Source organism: Aythya marila, assembly GCF_965140915.1.
Source record: "Aythya marila genome assembly, chromosome: 1".
NCBI lineage: Eukaryota > Metazoa > Chordata > Aves > Anseriformes > Anatidae > Aythya > Aythya marila.
In genome coordinates, this window is record NC_139042.1 from 70,319,303 (window position 1) to 70,335,694 (window position 16,392).

General features: G+C 46.4%; 1 protein-coding gene across 3 annotated transcripts in view; it reads right to left on the reverse strand.

Annotated features, from left to right (window-relative positions):
• The window catches only part of CYFIP1 (cytoplasmic FMR1 interacting protein 1), a 63,009-nt gene extending 50,231 nt beyond the window's left edge, over positions 1 to 12,778 (reverse strand). For 2 of the 3 annotated variants that reach the window (XM_082765061.1, XM_082765063.1), the window contains exons 1-3: positions 12,624 to 12,778; positions 326 to 449; positions 57 to 146 (exon numbers count right to left, since the gene is read on the reverse strand). In XM_082765061.1, coding sequence (XP_082621187.1) covers positions 57 to 146; positions 326 to 442 — 207 coding nt within the window. In that variant the 5' untranslated portion in view covers positions 443 to 449; positions 12,624 to 12,778. Of the gene's footprint in view, positions 1 to 56; positions 147 to 325; positions 450 to 4,714; positions 4,940 to 12,623 lie in introns of those variants that run through there. The other variant, XM_082765062.1, reaches the window with a different exon arrangement.
• Between the last annotated feature and the right edge of the window lie 3,614 nt (positions 12,779 to 16,392).

Sequence of the window (16,392 nt, forward strand, 5' to 3'; positions counted from 1 at the left end):
TTCTTCTTTTTTTATTCCAGGTAAAAGAAAAAGTACGTATCTGAACAACTACTTACCATGCTAGAGTGGACTGTAGCCTGCTCAATGTATCTTGCAATACCAGTGACAAATGCATTTCTGTCCTCAAAGTTAGTGTTGAAGTTTGGCTGCAGAGAAAACAGATAGAATCAAATCCTTGGTGGGGAAAAGGACTTATATATATTGTAAATATGAACATGTTTGGTTTTTTTTGGTTGCTGTTGTTTTGTTCATTTGTTTGCTTTTTAAGAGCGCACACTTGTGCAAAAGATCCGCAAAACTATTTTTTCCTGAAATGACAACAGACCTGGTAAAGCAGAGATGATGGTGGGGGTTCAATACATGGTTGCTGATCTGGCAGTGGTAATTCTTCCAAGAGATCCACATTGGACAAGGCATCCTCCAGTGTTACTTGGGCAGTCATTTTGCACCTGTGGTTTAAAAGAAAACAAATATATTTATATATACACATGTGTATACTTGCACGTACACGTAGCAAAGAGCAGGGAACTCCTGCTGTTGAGGGAAATATGCAGTTTCCCATCAATAAAGACATGTTCTAGACACCATAATGGAAGGGAAATAGTAAAACCAAAACTCAGTTGGTTTTAGTATTCAAGTTTAAAAAAGACTTTTAGGACTGACAACCTCCTCCTTTTACGATCTGAGAAACGTTTCTCCTTCCCCACTGCTGCACACCAGAAATGCCGCAAAAACAGAGGAAAAAATGGCCTCCAATGCACAGAAAAGAAGTACTGCCCTCAAATCTAACCATAAGGACACCAATCTGAAGTTGTTAATAAACAAACAGACCACCACCACCAAAAAAAAAAAGCAAAAACAGAAACCAAAGCAAAAGGAAGGAAACGCTCAGAACAGATAAGCTACCTGCCCTCAGAGACCAACCGGTATCCAAAGCTGTAGCTGCAAAACCAACAAACCACATACGGAGAGAGCTTGCCAACACATTCAAACAGCTACGCTAGAAAGATCTGCAGGCCTTTTGCTTCTTGAAACCATGGCTCCAGCTTTGCTTCAAGCCCGAGCACGTGAGGTTTCATTAAAATAAATAAATAAGCAGCATCCGTATCACACAGTCGGCAATCCCTGCTGAAAAATGATGAAGGACTGGACTGACAGGAGTGCTTGCTGGCAGAGCTGCCCTGGGATGCTTGCCCAACACCATCCCACGCCCAGCTTGAGCTCCTCCACAGCCACCATGGTTATTCCCAATGAGGGGCAGGCAAAAAAAACACAGCATCTTCCCTCTGATAAATAAGCAAATGTCAAAAAAAGCTTTATGTATGGGCACAGGTCCAGTGAGGAGGTTGAACTCTTAACAGTTTCAGCCTGAAGGAAATGGATGAGAGTTGCTAAGAAGTCAGAGCACCGCAAATAAACGTTATTTTAATATTTTTGTTGTGAGTATCTATAGATCAAGCTTTAGCTAAAATAAAAGCCAATGCACTTTACCTGCAATAGCTTAACTGAGAGGCTCCTTCATACATGAAACTTCTCCCCACAGACTCACTACCAGAGCAGAAATCCCCACTTGCCCAGCTCCCTCCGGTGCTGTGTTATGAGACAGGTGAACAGCCACAAACCGCTATGAAAACCTCCTCCACCCATACTCAAAACCCAGAGAGAAATAAGGGTTCCCCATTTCAAGCTAAAAGCTACTCCACTTAACCACATAAAGGGGAGTTGGCGCTTCACGGAAGAAAAAATGACAAAGCACCCTTCCCCAGCCCAAACATCCTCCCCAGCACTAGTAAGGATGCTTGGAGCACTGTGTCCAGTTCCAGGTCCCCCAGTACAAGAGGGACATGGACATACTGGAAAGAGTCCAGCACTGGGACACCAAGATGAGCAAGGGACTGGAGCCCTTCTCCTATGAGCAGGCTGAGAGAGCTGGGGAAGAGGAGGTTCAGGGGATCTCATCAGTGTCCACAAACACCTGAAAGGAGGGTGCAAAGAAGATGGAGCCAGGCTCTTCTCAGTGGTGCCCAGATCCAGGAGCAGAGGCCCTGGGCAAAACCAGGCCCCCAGGAGGCTCCCCCTGAGCCCCAGGCAGCACTTCTGTGCTGTGCGGGTGAGGAGCCCTGGCACAGGCTGCCCAGAGAGGCTGTGGGGTCTCCTCCTTGGGGATCTCCCAAAGCCTCCTGGAGATGGGCCTGGGCAGCCTGCGCTGGGTGGCCCTGCTGGGGCAGGGCTGGGGCCTGGTGGCCTCCAGAGGGCCCCCACAGCCTCAGTCCCTCTGTGCTCCTCCTCCTCAAACACACCCCAGTTCCCCAGCACAGAAGAGAGCCAAGGATATACACACAAGCAAAACCCCACTCCCTTCTCACTCACAGTGCCACCACCCATTTCACAGCACACACCCACTGAACCCGTCAGCAGGAGGGAGGCGTGAGGCAGGGAAACATGGCTTCCTGCTGCCCCTGGCCTGTGAGAAGAAATACAGGACGGCACGTTTTTTCCAAGCCCTTTGGCATGATTTCACAAAGATAAATCAGCATTTCTGGGCCCAGGAGAACGTAACTAATTGCGAGCAGACTGTTACAAAAGCTCTGTTTTAAGGTCGCTGACGGCCTCATTTGGTAATTTTGATCCGCATGCCTGGTGCTTGGTTGGCCAAGCCATTTCAGCATGCCAGTTCCCTGCTTTTTAATTCAATTATCTAACAAGACGTGAAAGAGGAAGAAGCCCCTTCCTGCCCAGCTCTGACACATCTGCAGACGTGGCCAGGACCCGGCTCTGCTCACCCTCTGCCCCTGGGACCAAGCAGCAGAGGCCTGAGAGCAGCGAGAAGAGCAGGAGCAAAAGCTCCTGATGTACGAGCCCTGCCACCTGGGCAGCAAAGATTTTCTTCAAGGTTGCTTTCCCCCCCTTCCTTTTTTTGCTGCTGATGTTAATAAAACCAGCTCCAAAAGACAACAGTTATTTCTGATGTACAAACACGAATGGCTGGCAAAAAGAGGTTTTGGTTCCCCCACCCCCCCCCCAAGTATCAGGAAAATTAAATTAAGGAAGCTGAAATTCCCAAGACACGAAACTGGATGGTTTTGCTTCCTTGAGACTCATTCAGTTCGAGTGAAGTTACAGGTGAAATTACTGGGCAGCAGCACCAGCATTTTAGCAGACTCCCTTCTGGCAGAGAACATGAGAAACTTCAAAAGATCTCCTTAAAAAATCATAAGCCAGTCTGATTAGGAGTTTACCTAAATGAGAACAAATTAAAACACCATAGTTACTCTGATAATTATAGTTATACAAGTCAATTTACCCAGGCTGTGAGGTTTATTTCCTACTACTTTCCTGTGATGCTGTGTTTTCAGCTTTACACCTACCTGAGGTTTACACCTACCTGAGAAGACAATGTGTGAATTACTTTTCATTTTTTTTCCCCCATTTTATTATCTTTGCATCACAACCAGCATTACAGCACTAAAGACAAAGCATTCCAGGAACATGTTTTCCTCGAAGTACACAACTTATTAAAAACAAACACTCATTACCTTTCATCCTCCCTCCAGGAGAGGGACTCCCACACCCCTACGTGCTGGTTAGCTAAATGCTGGTGTTTGATGAGCACACTCAGCTTTCTAACTGAGACAGCAGTGTCTGGGCCGATTCCCAGCCTCTTTTTCTGGATTTCAAAGCCAGCACACAAAAATCCCTGTCTCCTGTACAGGCAAGCTTCAGTCTTACAGTGTGAAGTCCCATCATGTCCAAGGGTCAGAGGTATCATTCACAGGTGGTTTTTTTTAGGGAAAATTTGTGTATGCTAGTGCAAGGTCACTGACTAGCTTGAATTTTCTTCTTTTTCGTTTCTGGAGGAGACGAGCACCAGCTTGACCTGCCCAGAAAAGCTTATGCTGCAGAGCTTACCGTGCTGTCTCCGTGACATTTGGTCCACAAGAAAAACAAAACAAGGAAAGGCACCAGACCTTGAAGCTCCTCCAGTGTTACTTACATTTTGATCTGACTTAGGAACTTGCTTATCATTCAGACAGAAGGTTTGCTGATCTATTTAAGTGTCAGCATTCCGTACATTGCTCACAGTCATGCAATGGCATTGCACGCAGTGCCCTGCTCAGCATCACTCTCTGGTTTTTAAAGATGAGGGTCAATCTTAACAGCAATCAATAAAGCTTTTCCACATCTCCATCCCTACAGAATAACGTAATAGCAAAAGATTAATTCCAAGCATATCAGAAAATGCCCAGCATGCATCTTTCAGCTTGCTCTTTAGGCCCTTCTGAGGTTTCAAACTATTTGGAATAAAAAAAGATACATATATAATTTTCCCATAATTTCCTCCTGCTTGTGTCTTTTGAACAGCAACAACCAATTAGAAGTTACCAGAAGAAAATAACAAAAAATAGAAAGTATAGAAAGTAAGGACTGAGAAATTAGAGCGGAGAGAAAAGTGCATTAACTCCAGAACCACTATGAAAAAAAAGAGGACTGCTGTAATACAATTCCACTCTCAAGCTCAAAGTTTAAAAAAAAAAAAATCCTAAGGAATTAAGGAGGCAGGAGAAAAAGAAAAAAAAAAAAAAAAAAAAAGACACACACACACAAAAACACCACTGTTGAATTTTTAAGATTTCTGCCAGTGACAGAGTTATGCGAGTCAAATTATTTATCAAGCAGAAGATCAAGAGACAATTCACAAATAGTCTATAAATACCTAAAACAGGAGTATGTTGGCAGATGGTAGGAGATAGCTCTTAAACACGTCAGCAACAGCACCCCAGATGCAGAAGATGTAACTTGTAGCTGGCAACTAAGTCTTAAAAAAGGGTAAAGCAAACGAACTTAAGTAACCGTAGGCTTCTTGAGACCTCCTTGCAAGTGCAGAAATGACCAAGCAGTTCCTTTTAAGCTTCTGCCACAAACACTTGGGCAAGACTTCCCCCAGAAACAGCCTCTAATGGCCTTCAGGATCAATCCATCTGAACTTCGGAGGGACACTGATTGTCAACACAAAAAATTGGACCTCAGAACTGGGCTTACAGATGAAAAATAAAGCCCTTCTCCACTAAAAGTACTTGATAAAAATCTTTGTTCAGTAAGATCAGAGTGTGCAGCACAGGACGTGTGACGAGCAGGGGGTCAGCACCACCTCCACGCCTGGTCAAAACTTACGGGCTGCCTGCACACACTCACCAAGCTGCAGCTTCACGTGGCATCTGGGGGACGGCTGTGCTAGAGAGCTGCAGAAGATGCACTCTATCTTTTTCACTTCTGCCTGAGGTTTTTCCTCCCGGTTTAACAAGGTTGCCAGAGCGCCCAGAGGTCGATGTGCTTCTCTCTTCTCTCTGTGCACTTTCTGGCACCTGGTTTCTACTGAAACCACGAGCTCCAGGAATTGTTGCAGATGCAGTAACGTGCCTGGATCTCTGCTTGCATGGCTTTACACACGATGCAAGTCAGACCACAAGGACTCATCTGTATCTACGCCAGTATCTTAAAGACTGACCTCAAAAAAAAAAAAAAAAAAAAGTATGTATTTTCGTTTAACCACAAGTTCTGAGCACACATGAACTCTTAAAACAAGCATGAATCCATCAAAAATAGTTATACTTCAGCCTGACAGCTGTGAAATCTACAAATGCATTTAAAAAAGGAAGTGATATAAATAAAAACTTCCTTAAAACCCCAAAAAACTATTTCTTATCCAAAAAAAAAAAAAAAAAAAAACTGAAGAAGAATCATGCCCGAGCCTGAGATAATTAAGGGTGGCTATAAATGACTTATCAAAAAACTGCTGGATAACAGAAGCTCTAGAAATTTTTATGACTTCACAGACGAGAACAGTGCTGTATTTGACTGCAGGCAGGTGCTGGGAGGGGATTCCCTGTGCCTTTCTGCAGCCCACTGGACACATTTTTTCACTTTGTTTTTGAACAGATGCACTGCAGCTCCAAGTGCTTGTGCATGTTCCCAGGCTCAAAATACGACAAAGAGGAAGTCTGTCTGCACTTTAAACAGCACTTCCTTTGACACTGGCTCTTTTCTTTCCTAAGTCTCCAAAAGCATCTTTGAATTTCGAATTAAACCAGGAGTCTTAAACTAAGCCTAGCATGGATACTGAAAATTATGATTGTGGTGCAATCTGTGAATTGAAATGCCTTTGCACGAGTTGTTTTGATTTTTAAAAATAGGCTTAAAGAAGTAAATAAACCAAAGCTTAATCTATTTCACAGGGCAGGATATGATGATAAAATTCAGATAATTCTAATTGCAGCAGCTAAGGAAGGGGAAAAGAAGCACATCCTTCAAAAAAAAGAGGCACAAAGGTATTCAAGCAGCCCATCCACAGTAGGAGAGGAATTAAAATAGGGATAAACTTAAAAAGACAAGCGAATGATCTAATGAACTGGGACCTCGGTGATCTCCATAGGAATCGGTGACAGCATTCCCGCAGGAACAGGCTGGCTCTGCACAGCAGACGTTCAGCTCTATCCCTATAGCAACGCAACATTTTTCTCATTTCTTCTGTTCCCTTGTGCCATTCTTCCACGTTATTGGCTCGCAGAAAATCGATTGGGTCATTTTTCTATGAAGATGAATTGATTCAATATTCCTTGTAGTGTTCCAGCTCAAGATAAACCATGAGACCGAACACAACGGGCCCTTATGAAGGCAAGAGGTAACGAAAGGAATTGATCTTCCTTTCCAGGAACAATACAGCATCAACTGTGATGCTCACTTTTCTTTCCAACTTCCAAGATCTCTTTCAAAATTTCACTTTTAGTTTTGTTTGGTCTTAAATAAGCTTCAAAACCAGCAGCGGCTCAGCTGCAGATCTATCGGCTCAGGCTGAGCAGAAGCGATTTTAACAAGCTGATAACTAAACTGCTTCAGAGAACAGCAATACGCTGGACCTGTCCCGTCTGAATGCTCTTTTTCAGTGCTCTGATGCCAGGATCTGCCTTTTTGCGAAGGGGATTCATGCGGGGTGGGCTTGGGTGCTTTTTTTCCAGGATTGGAGCTCCTCTTCGTTCCTAAGCAACAGATTTGCATAAGCTGAGGGAGCAAAGAAAAAGTCCTTTCACATCATTTCCTGACCCACCTTATTAAAGTAAGGGACAGAAGGAAGCAAACAGCGGCTGACCGTCCTTTCTGCAACAGATCTGACGGGCAGCTAAGCTTTCACGAAGCCTGCATTTGGAGTAAAAAAGGCTCAGGAAGTGTAAAAAGGAAAATAAAAAATAAATAAATTAAAAAAGACTGAATTATCCTACCCCGGCAGCACAGCAAACCCTAGAAGAACGGTCACATAAGAGTAATGCTGAACTCGGTGCGGTGCCAGATGCTCGGGGAAGCAGCCGCAGCGCCGTGCGTGGAACCCAAAAGCCACACTGCCGTGACTCAGGGCCGACCCTCCCTGCCCACAGCACCACCAAGGGCAGCAGGACGCTGCTGCCAGCACCGTGGTCCCCGAGACACAGCGGCTGGCTGACACACGGAGCAGCAGGCAGCTGAGAATCAGTCACGCTCGTGGAGGAATTGCAGGCGCCCCCCCTCCTCCAGGGCTACCAGCCTCCTACCACGGTCGTACAGCCCAGCAACGTCCCGACGATCAAACCTAGGGTCGAGTGATAGCCCCACACAGTGCAACTCATACACTCCAAAAACAGGAGCCTGATTCTGCTCACTGCCACCCGTTTTGTTTGTAAATCCACGGTGGCACGGCAGGGGCCCAGCCCCGCAGTTCCTCGCTTGGAAGGAATCCCACGCACGTGGTCGAGGAGGGAGGGTCTGTCTGCTCTGCAACGGCACTCGCACTGCAGGAATTCACGGGCCTTCTCCGTGGGTTGGTTTATCTGTGTAACTAAGCCTCGAGCCCAAAATACAAGCCCCTTGGTTTCAAAATAACAATAATAAAAAATATACGTACCCATTACTGGTGGGGCTAGGTGGCTTGTATTGATTTGCTCGCTAGTTCTTACCAAGCTGAATTTATATTCTGCGTGAATACCACATTAAAAAACACGTGAATTTTAAAACTTCCACACATATGAAAAACCCTGCTGCAGTACTTGGCCTCTCCTCAGGACAGAAGGAAGCTGAAGCTCTGTCTATCCCCTCACTCTAGCTTGGGTTCTGCTGCGCCCATTTCCCTCGCCCTTTTGACACTCTCTGATGCTCCGTCTTTGAATTGCAGCAAGCACAGCTTAGGTTTTGCTGTCCTTTGACTTCCAGTTCTTCGTTTTGATTGCTTCTTGGCTAACTCCCCTTCCCTTTTTCATGTGCTTTTCCCCTCACGCAGTTCACTCCTCCCCCGTTGGTTTGATCTTCTCCTCGTGTTTTGCTGCGTTGGGCATTTTGCTGATCTCCTGCAGCCACCCTCAGCGTGCACGTTTCCCATCCTGGTGTTTCAGATTCCTCCTGCTGCTGCGGGAGCTCTGTAAACCAGCCCCTGCTCTGCCACGCAGATGTATTAGGAGCCAACGCTGTTCGGCGTTGCTTTGGGAATGCCTCAAACCCAGCACAGCAGCTAAGCACTGAAGCACTCAACTTAGGGCATGCTCAGCAGCTGTGAAAAGCCCTCTCGTTTCTTAGCAAGGAGAAGATTCCCAATGCAAGGATTCTGCAAGGAGCAAGGAAGAAAACAGCAAGAACCACCGTGATCCCAGAAAGAAGAGGAGGAAGTGGGTGTGCATTCCTCAGACACAGCACCACAAACGCGTCCTGTGGAAAGACCGCTGGCACACGTTGCTTATGCACTGCCTCTTCCACACGGGCTTGGTGGGTTATCCTTTTTAGAGGGAAGACAACACAGTGCTGTTATTTAATCACAAGAGGGCCCACCTGCACACACACACTGAAAGCAGCAGGTATGCTGGTGGGTAGAGCACCAGGCTGCCATGCTACAGGTGAGGGAAATGACCCACAGGGACCGAGCCTGGAGTCTTTCTGTTTCGGTCCACGCAATAACACAACCCCTCTTGTTAAACAAACTGCTTCTTTCAGCATGTAAGGTCTTGAACCATGCTTTGGTTTCACAACATCAGGGGCCAGGGTGGGGAAGAAAACATTGCTTTCCTCCAGGGAGAAGGGGGTGCACTCTTTTCAAGTCATTTTCCAGACATGGCTTCTGGAATCACTACCTCGCACATCAACCCTTAAGACCCATGTCAGAGAACCACAGAAAGGTTTGGGTTGGAAGGGGCCTTACAGACCACCCAGTTCCACCCCCCTGCCATGGGCAGGGACACCTCCCACCAGCCCAGGCTGCCCAAAGCCCCATCCAGCCTGGCCTTGAGCACCTCCAGGGATGGGGCATCCACAGCTTCTCTGGGCAGCCCGTGCCAGGGCCTCACCACCCTCTGGGTGAAGAACTTCTTCTTTATGTCTAATCTAAATCTCCTCTTAGTTCAAAGCCATTCCCCCTTGTCCTATCACTCCACTCCCTGACAGAGTCCCTCCCCAGCCTTCTTGCAGGCCCCCTTTAGGTACTGGAAGGCCACAGTGAGGTCTCCCAAGAGCCTTCTCTATGTCCTAACATAGTGCTAGCTTTGAAAAACAGGTGTTTAGTTTTTGTTTTTTGTTTTTTTCTAAAACATCCAGCACTGTTTATTTTTCTTATGCTTTATACTGTATGCATTCATAAGAGCATTACAGAGACTCACCCCTGCTGACGGTTTGTAGAAACAGTCATCTAAAAAGCGTAAGTCTGCACCTTCTCTAAAATATTAAGATGCCTTTGGGTGGAGGAAGGGGAGGGGAAAAGGCATTTTATGCTCCCATTGAGTCATTCTTGGCTTTAAAAAATTGTTTGGTCATTCTATCACCTCCTGACCAACACTCCCGAAAAGAAGACCTGCAGAAACGACCTGCCCAGCTGGAGGACCATCACGTCCACCTTTCCTCCTCTCACACCCCTCCTGAGAAGAGAGTCTACCAGAGGCCACTTGTAGCAAGTTTTATGTTCTGGATATCAGGAGTTTCCAAGCCTGTTCTGTTTACTTCTCGCTCTCAGATTACCAAGTGATCTAATTGAGAGCACATCCAAGGGGAGCTCAGAAGCAGTTCCATGAATCACATTCCCACGTGCACACACGGATCCATCCGAACCACTTCGCCGGCCGTTTGTGCTCAGTTTGTGTCAAGCTCCTGCAAAACCCCTACAGAAACAAGCCCTTATTGCAGGTCTTAAATAATTACTTCCTGAGCTGGGCTTGCCATAGTAGCTACAGCTGTTTAAAAATATATAGACAATAAAAATTCAGAAACTCTCCCTGTCGCTCTTTCAAGAGAAGCCAAGTCAGTCACATCTTGACTTCTGATTCACTACGGTACAGCACACTGCCCAACATTAAAGTTTACTTTTACTTGTTGGTACAGTGAAGGAACCACATTAAGAATTTGCCCCGAGAACACGGAGCAATGACTGTAAAATGGGATCGTCTTGACTCATACATAAATGCATGTGGAAATTATCCTAAAATTAATTTTCTCTTCTGTAACACTGCAAGCTATTCTAGCAGCTTTCTGGCCGACCGATGAATAAAACTGAATCCACGAAAAGGAGCTTTGTAAGGGATTTTTGTTCCGTCTTATGTAACTTTGTAGATCCAGTACAACTGCTCTGAAGTCTCCACTCTTTAAACAAGCCTTGATCTGAATGTTTCTGAAGAAGTCTTTCAAGAAAAGGCAAAGAACAAAATAAAGTCTGCTGATTCTGAGAAACAAGTTATGAAAAGATCATGGCACCTCTCTCAGGGACTAGTCACCTTCCAAGATACCTCTCTCCCAGAGAGAATAAAGAAAGCATTAAACAAAATTAAGCCACATATGAGTCCAACGTCTAATATAATCATGCAGCTGGAGCAGCTATCTATTAATTATACTTTAAAGTCTGTGTAGTTGGTCAAGAGAGATTGTGGGTTCAAGCCTAGGGGCAGATTTCTACCTAAAGCAAACTGAAAAAACGAGGATTTTGTTAACAAATGCTTTAGATAGTGTACATTGTACACTAAAGAATTACAATTTTTTGTGTCAAGCAGTCATTCAGGAGTTACGAAATGAAGAGTATGGATTGTTTGTGGAACATTCCCTTTCTCATAACGTGGATTTTTTAGAACAATTTTCACAATTCAAATCCCCTTAATAGATAACACAATATCCAGACCTCAGTTAGCAGAGGTCTGAACACATCTCAAACGCTGCTCCACTCTCCTCCTCAGCACCCTGAACGGGAGCTGACCAAACCCCAGGTCTGCAAACAATGCAGTCTTACCCAGCAACATTATCCTTTAAAGGAAAAAGAAAATGAACTGCACATTTCCTTGAGCAAGCTTTGATGCTGCTGCACCCCGATCTTGTGCAGGCTGTTTCCGAATATCTCCTCCTCCTCCTCCTTCTGGGCAGCCACAGAAATGCTGGCTGCCTGCACCAGCCAGGCTTCACGGGCCAGTTGTTTGGGAATGCTGAGAAGTCTGTTATGTTAGGTCAGGAGGAAAGAAACAAAAAGAGTTTTTGAAAGGGCAAAAAGCAGGAGTTGGATAAAACTACGAAGCAAGAACCTTTGTGAGCACAGAGCGTGCAGACTCAGCCTGTGCGTAAGGCAGTTTGTATACATGCAACTGATACCAGCATAAGCCGGAAAACAAAAAGTTATCTGAGGGTATTATTAGAAGCCCCACTCTGAAAAAATTGCCGAGCAGGGACACCGCACGGGGAAGTTTTCGGTAAGTTAATACAGTTGTGACAAAGGAGGGGATCCCAATAAGGACGCTGCTCATTGCAGAGCCTAACCTACGCTTTGCCTCTCCCCTGGCTTACAGCAGCAGGGCCATGTAATTAGGGAGAAACCCTTCCAGGCAGCTTTCCTCCACTCGGGGCAGACTCCCAGACGACTTCCCGGTAGCATAAATAACAATCTACATGTCTAAATGCCACTCGGACCTACCGTGGGGTGGCACGGGAATGAGCCAGCAAGGCAGCGAGGGCTCACCGAGGGGCAGACGCTTCACTGAGGAGCTAGAGGGATACCTCAGGGGCTGAAGGAAAGACTCCAAGGGATGAAATGTTTCGGCCCTTATCTGTCGGAAACACATCCCAGCCACGTACAAGATGTCTGTGAATTCATCCACCACCCTGCTACCCCCTCACACCACGGGTTTCGCTGAAACATCACTCATTTAACTGGATAAAGCTCGACTTCCCCAAAAGCCCTGCTCGATGCCTGCAGACCCACGGGACCGCCACCTTGATGCAGGGTGAACTTATACACGATTTTTTCTGTTTTTGTCCCCAACCCGCTAGGGGACAGCGCTGGAAGCAAAGCCCAAGCAAGCCCTGCGGTACCAGCCGACGGGTCGCGGTTGCTGAGGCGAGCATTGGGACTTTTGACGCCAACCGAGAGACAGGCCGGCTTGCAGCCACCCGAGCTACGAGAAACGACCCCAAAACGAGACAAAATAAACCAAAAAGCCCCCAAACGAGGTCACCGCCCGCCGCCCCTACGCCGGGCAGGGGGCGAGGCCGCGCCTGAGGCGGCGCCGCCGGGGCCCGCAGCCGGGGCCGGGCCCCCCCCGCTCCGAGCCCCGCAGCCCGGGCGGGCTCCGCCGCCCCCCAGCTCTCACCCGCTGGGCGCTGCCGGCTCCGGGGGTCCCGGCCCGGCTCCGGGGGGCTCCGGAGGGGACTCGGGGAGGGTGGCTCCGCTCCTGGGCCGCGCCGGGCTGGGAGTTTCCTGCCTGAGTCACCGGGAGCTGGAGCGGCGCAGGGAAACACCCTTCCTGCCGCTCCAGCTCCTCCTCCTCCTCCTCCTCGTCCCGCCGCCACCGAGCTTTTTCCCTCCCCGGCCCTCCGGTTCGGCCTCCCCCTGACGAGAGGAGGGCGGGGGTTGGGGTTTTTGTTGGGTTTAACACGCCAAAAGGCAGCGCCCGCCTCGGGACTGCACGCCAAGGGAGAGCCGGGGGTAGCCCCAGCCCCCCCAGTGCCACCCCCCCGTGTGGAAAATTAACGCCTGTGTTTATTTATTTTCCTTCACTTTGGCAGTAAGGGTCAAGGATCTAAGCTGAAAGACAGAGGGGAGGCACCAGGAAACCCCCTGAACATATTTCCTATGGGTGGTGCCCACATACAGCCCTCGTCCCGGCCGAGGCGCCACGCCTGCTGTATTTTTCTGTAAAACGCACCATGGAGTTGCTCATTTTTAAGGCTGCTTACATCTTTTTCCGCTTCACCTTCTCCCATTTCAAGCTCTGGTTCTTCAAGATTCATCCCATGAACGCATATGCTCTACCACGACATGAAACTGCTTCGTTAAAGCTTGTCAAAATTGCTCTAATTTATGGCAGGCACAATCCACCGGAGTACATACATACAGGTTACTGACAACATAGAGCTTGGAAACTTCCAAACAAGTTAGAGTTTTCCTCAAAATTATTCCTTTACTTGATTTTTTTTTTTTTTCCAAATGAGTTACCCCTGTACTAAGTTTCCTTAAACAGCCTTTTTTTTTTTTTTTTTTTTTTTTGCAGTATCATCTACAAGACAACCTTCAAAAAGTGGGAATAAGTTGCTAAATCCCATAACTACCATTACTTCGAGTACCGTCTTATCACGTTATTCCACATCATCATGAATTCCAACAGCTCGTGGAGAAATGATGCATCATTTCAAAACGTTATTGTTCCCATTTCACCGTGTTACTGCCATATCTCCAGAGTCTTATTTTTTCCAGTGCTGCATTCAGTGCTTGTCTGTTAATTTGTGCAAGTTTCTTTTCTAGGATGGGGCTGCTGCTGCTTCTCTGCCTGGATGTTTCCCTGATGTACTCTGAGTGCATACATCGAATGAATGAATTTCACCTGTCACAGTTCCCAATCAGCCTAGCTCCTAAATCCTGTTCAGTGAAAACTATAGAAGACGACGAGAGCGAGATGCTTGTTTCTGGCTGATACTGCACCCTCTTCTACAAACTACTCTTGGGGCAATGTTGTTAAAATAGAAGTTAAAGTTGTTAAAGAACAGCTCACCTTTATAATGCAGGATTGGTTTAGTTTCCGTGTCCTGGGTGAGTGCAAATTGACAACAGATTTGTCTTAATGCAGCCACTTGGTCTGCATCAGCATTGAGATCCCAGTTCCCAAGCCACTAGAGAGCAGCAAGGGAGACTTGAAGTGCAATGTTTCTAGACGTGGAACTTGCTCCAAAGCTATAAGGTCCCAGCGAGCTCCGATCAACTGTGGCTTGCCCCCAAAATGGGTGCCACTCAGTGCTCCTGTGCAAGACTGCCGCTGCAGCTCCCAGAAGTGTTACTTACCAAAGTCACCTGGTGCCAGGAGTGGCTGCTTTGCATGAAAGCAAGACACTGCCAGGAGGCAACTCACCCTAAGGATCGGCTGAGCCCCGGGTCTTCCTATGCTCCTTCTCGAGTCACTGATGCCATCGGCCAGAACTGAGATCTCAAACAGCCCTAACTTGGCTGGAATTTATCTAAACCTGGTATTTAACCCCTACTTGCTAGCTATCTTTGCTGAGATCGATAACACCAATGCATTATGTTCCTGACAACTTGCATACCTTACACCTACATCAGATGAACAACAGATATTAGTTAGTAACAGGCTTAATCCAATTCTCTGTACATTAGCAGAAGCCTTCGTTCAAAGCACTATGCTAGCCACAGACACCCACAAGTCTATTTCCTGAATTCTAGCTGGTTTCGTTTTGTTTTGAATTCCTGTCTTTGGGCTTTACAGTATTTATGCAAGGTCTGTGAAAGAAAATCTTCTGTGGGAGCCCACAGGAATCTACAGAAGGCTTCAGTTCCATGTGAATGAAGAGGTCTGACAGGAGTCCTGGGGTCCTGCCTACATATGTTTAAAATGCTTACATATTCTCCAGTTCTGCACCTTTCCACTTGGATATTCTAGCAATTAAGCTCAACAGCATATCCATCCATCCATTCAGTTTTCATCAGCTGAGCCCACAGAGATCTCTTCCTCCTTGGAAAGGAAGACAGACAGCACAGGAAACCATCATGATTCAACACAGAAAGGTTTTTGGGAAGCCAAGGTAGGCAATGGCCACAATGACCCCAAGATAGGACATCATGCAAAACTACAAAGTTGTCTGAAAATCAATGAAATAAATCCACACACCTGGCAAATCATCAGCCACTTGTCCATACTCAAGAGAAATGGAGATTTTGGGCACAAGAGGTCGGTACAGACTTCATTTTGTGTCAGACAAGGCCAACAGTTTGAAGCAGAGCAAGACTACGAACACACTCCATGTTCCCACACCAAGTAACGCAAGCCTGTAGCTTCATCTCTCAGGAGGAGACAGGCACAGTGCTTGGGGAGTTCAAGCAGAAGAGACCAAGCAGAAAGCGACAACTGTCTCAAAAGACATCAGTGAGCAGAGAGCTCAGAAAGCAGGAACCTGCCCTAAGACTAGGGCACATTTGCTATGCAATTCATCTTTCAAAACGTACCAGAAGATTTCAATAATCTCTGTAAAAGCATTAAATTTTTGTTTTAACAAACTACTACCAAGGCACGAAGCACTCTGTTACGGATTGAGCATTACACGGTAACAGGTTGCCTTCCCCAGATCAACAGTTGTGTTCTTCCAGCTACGTACCGCGTCAGGAAATAACATGAATAGTAGCACTACATCCAACTTTGTCACCCTTATTAGCTTTAACACACATAAATATTCTGTTTGCTGTTTCGGGGTCACATGCTGTATCATGCAAGCCCTGCCCCAAATCCCTCACTTGGCTTCTTTGGATTCACAACTGCTTGCTAACTTTCTTGATATCAGTAATGTGACACAAGCAAAGGTCCTCAAGGACCTAGTGGGTAATTAGAAGGTTATTAAAACTGAACAACTAAGAAAGCGTTAAGAGAATTTACAAAATCTGTGCTAAAATGAGACCTAGATATGACAGAAGGTCACGAGAAATAAAAGGAGAAGGAAGAAAAGTATTGTGACAGATAAGGGCCTCTTTGCTGTAACTTCTCACAGAGTGCACCCAGAAGATAAAGAGGAAAAAAGAAATGTCGAAATAAAGCACAGATTCAACTGTGACAGGACCCGATAACAGTGTGCTTTATTCCAGACGCTTTCGATATCGGATTTAACACCATACCTTGAATATTATAATATTTCCTAATCCCATTTAGCCAAATCCTCATTTTTAAAGACCCAAATCCATGCTTGCTATTCCACCTACATCCGTGCTGCTTTACAAAACTGTTCCCTTCTCCCTTGTACATCACTTGAGTGCTTATTTTCATTTTTCAAAAACCCAAGCAGGCCTTCTTGTGCCTTCATGTTTAGGTCAAGGAACATAGCTTTTCTTATTTAAACACAGTCCTTTGATGTTACGAAAGCAAC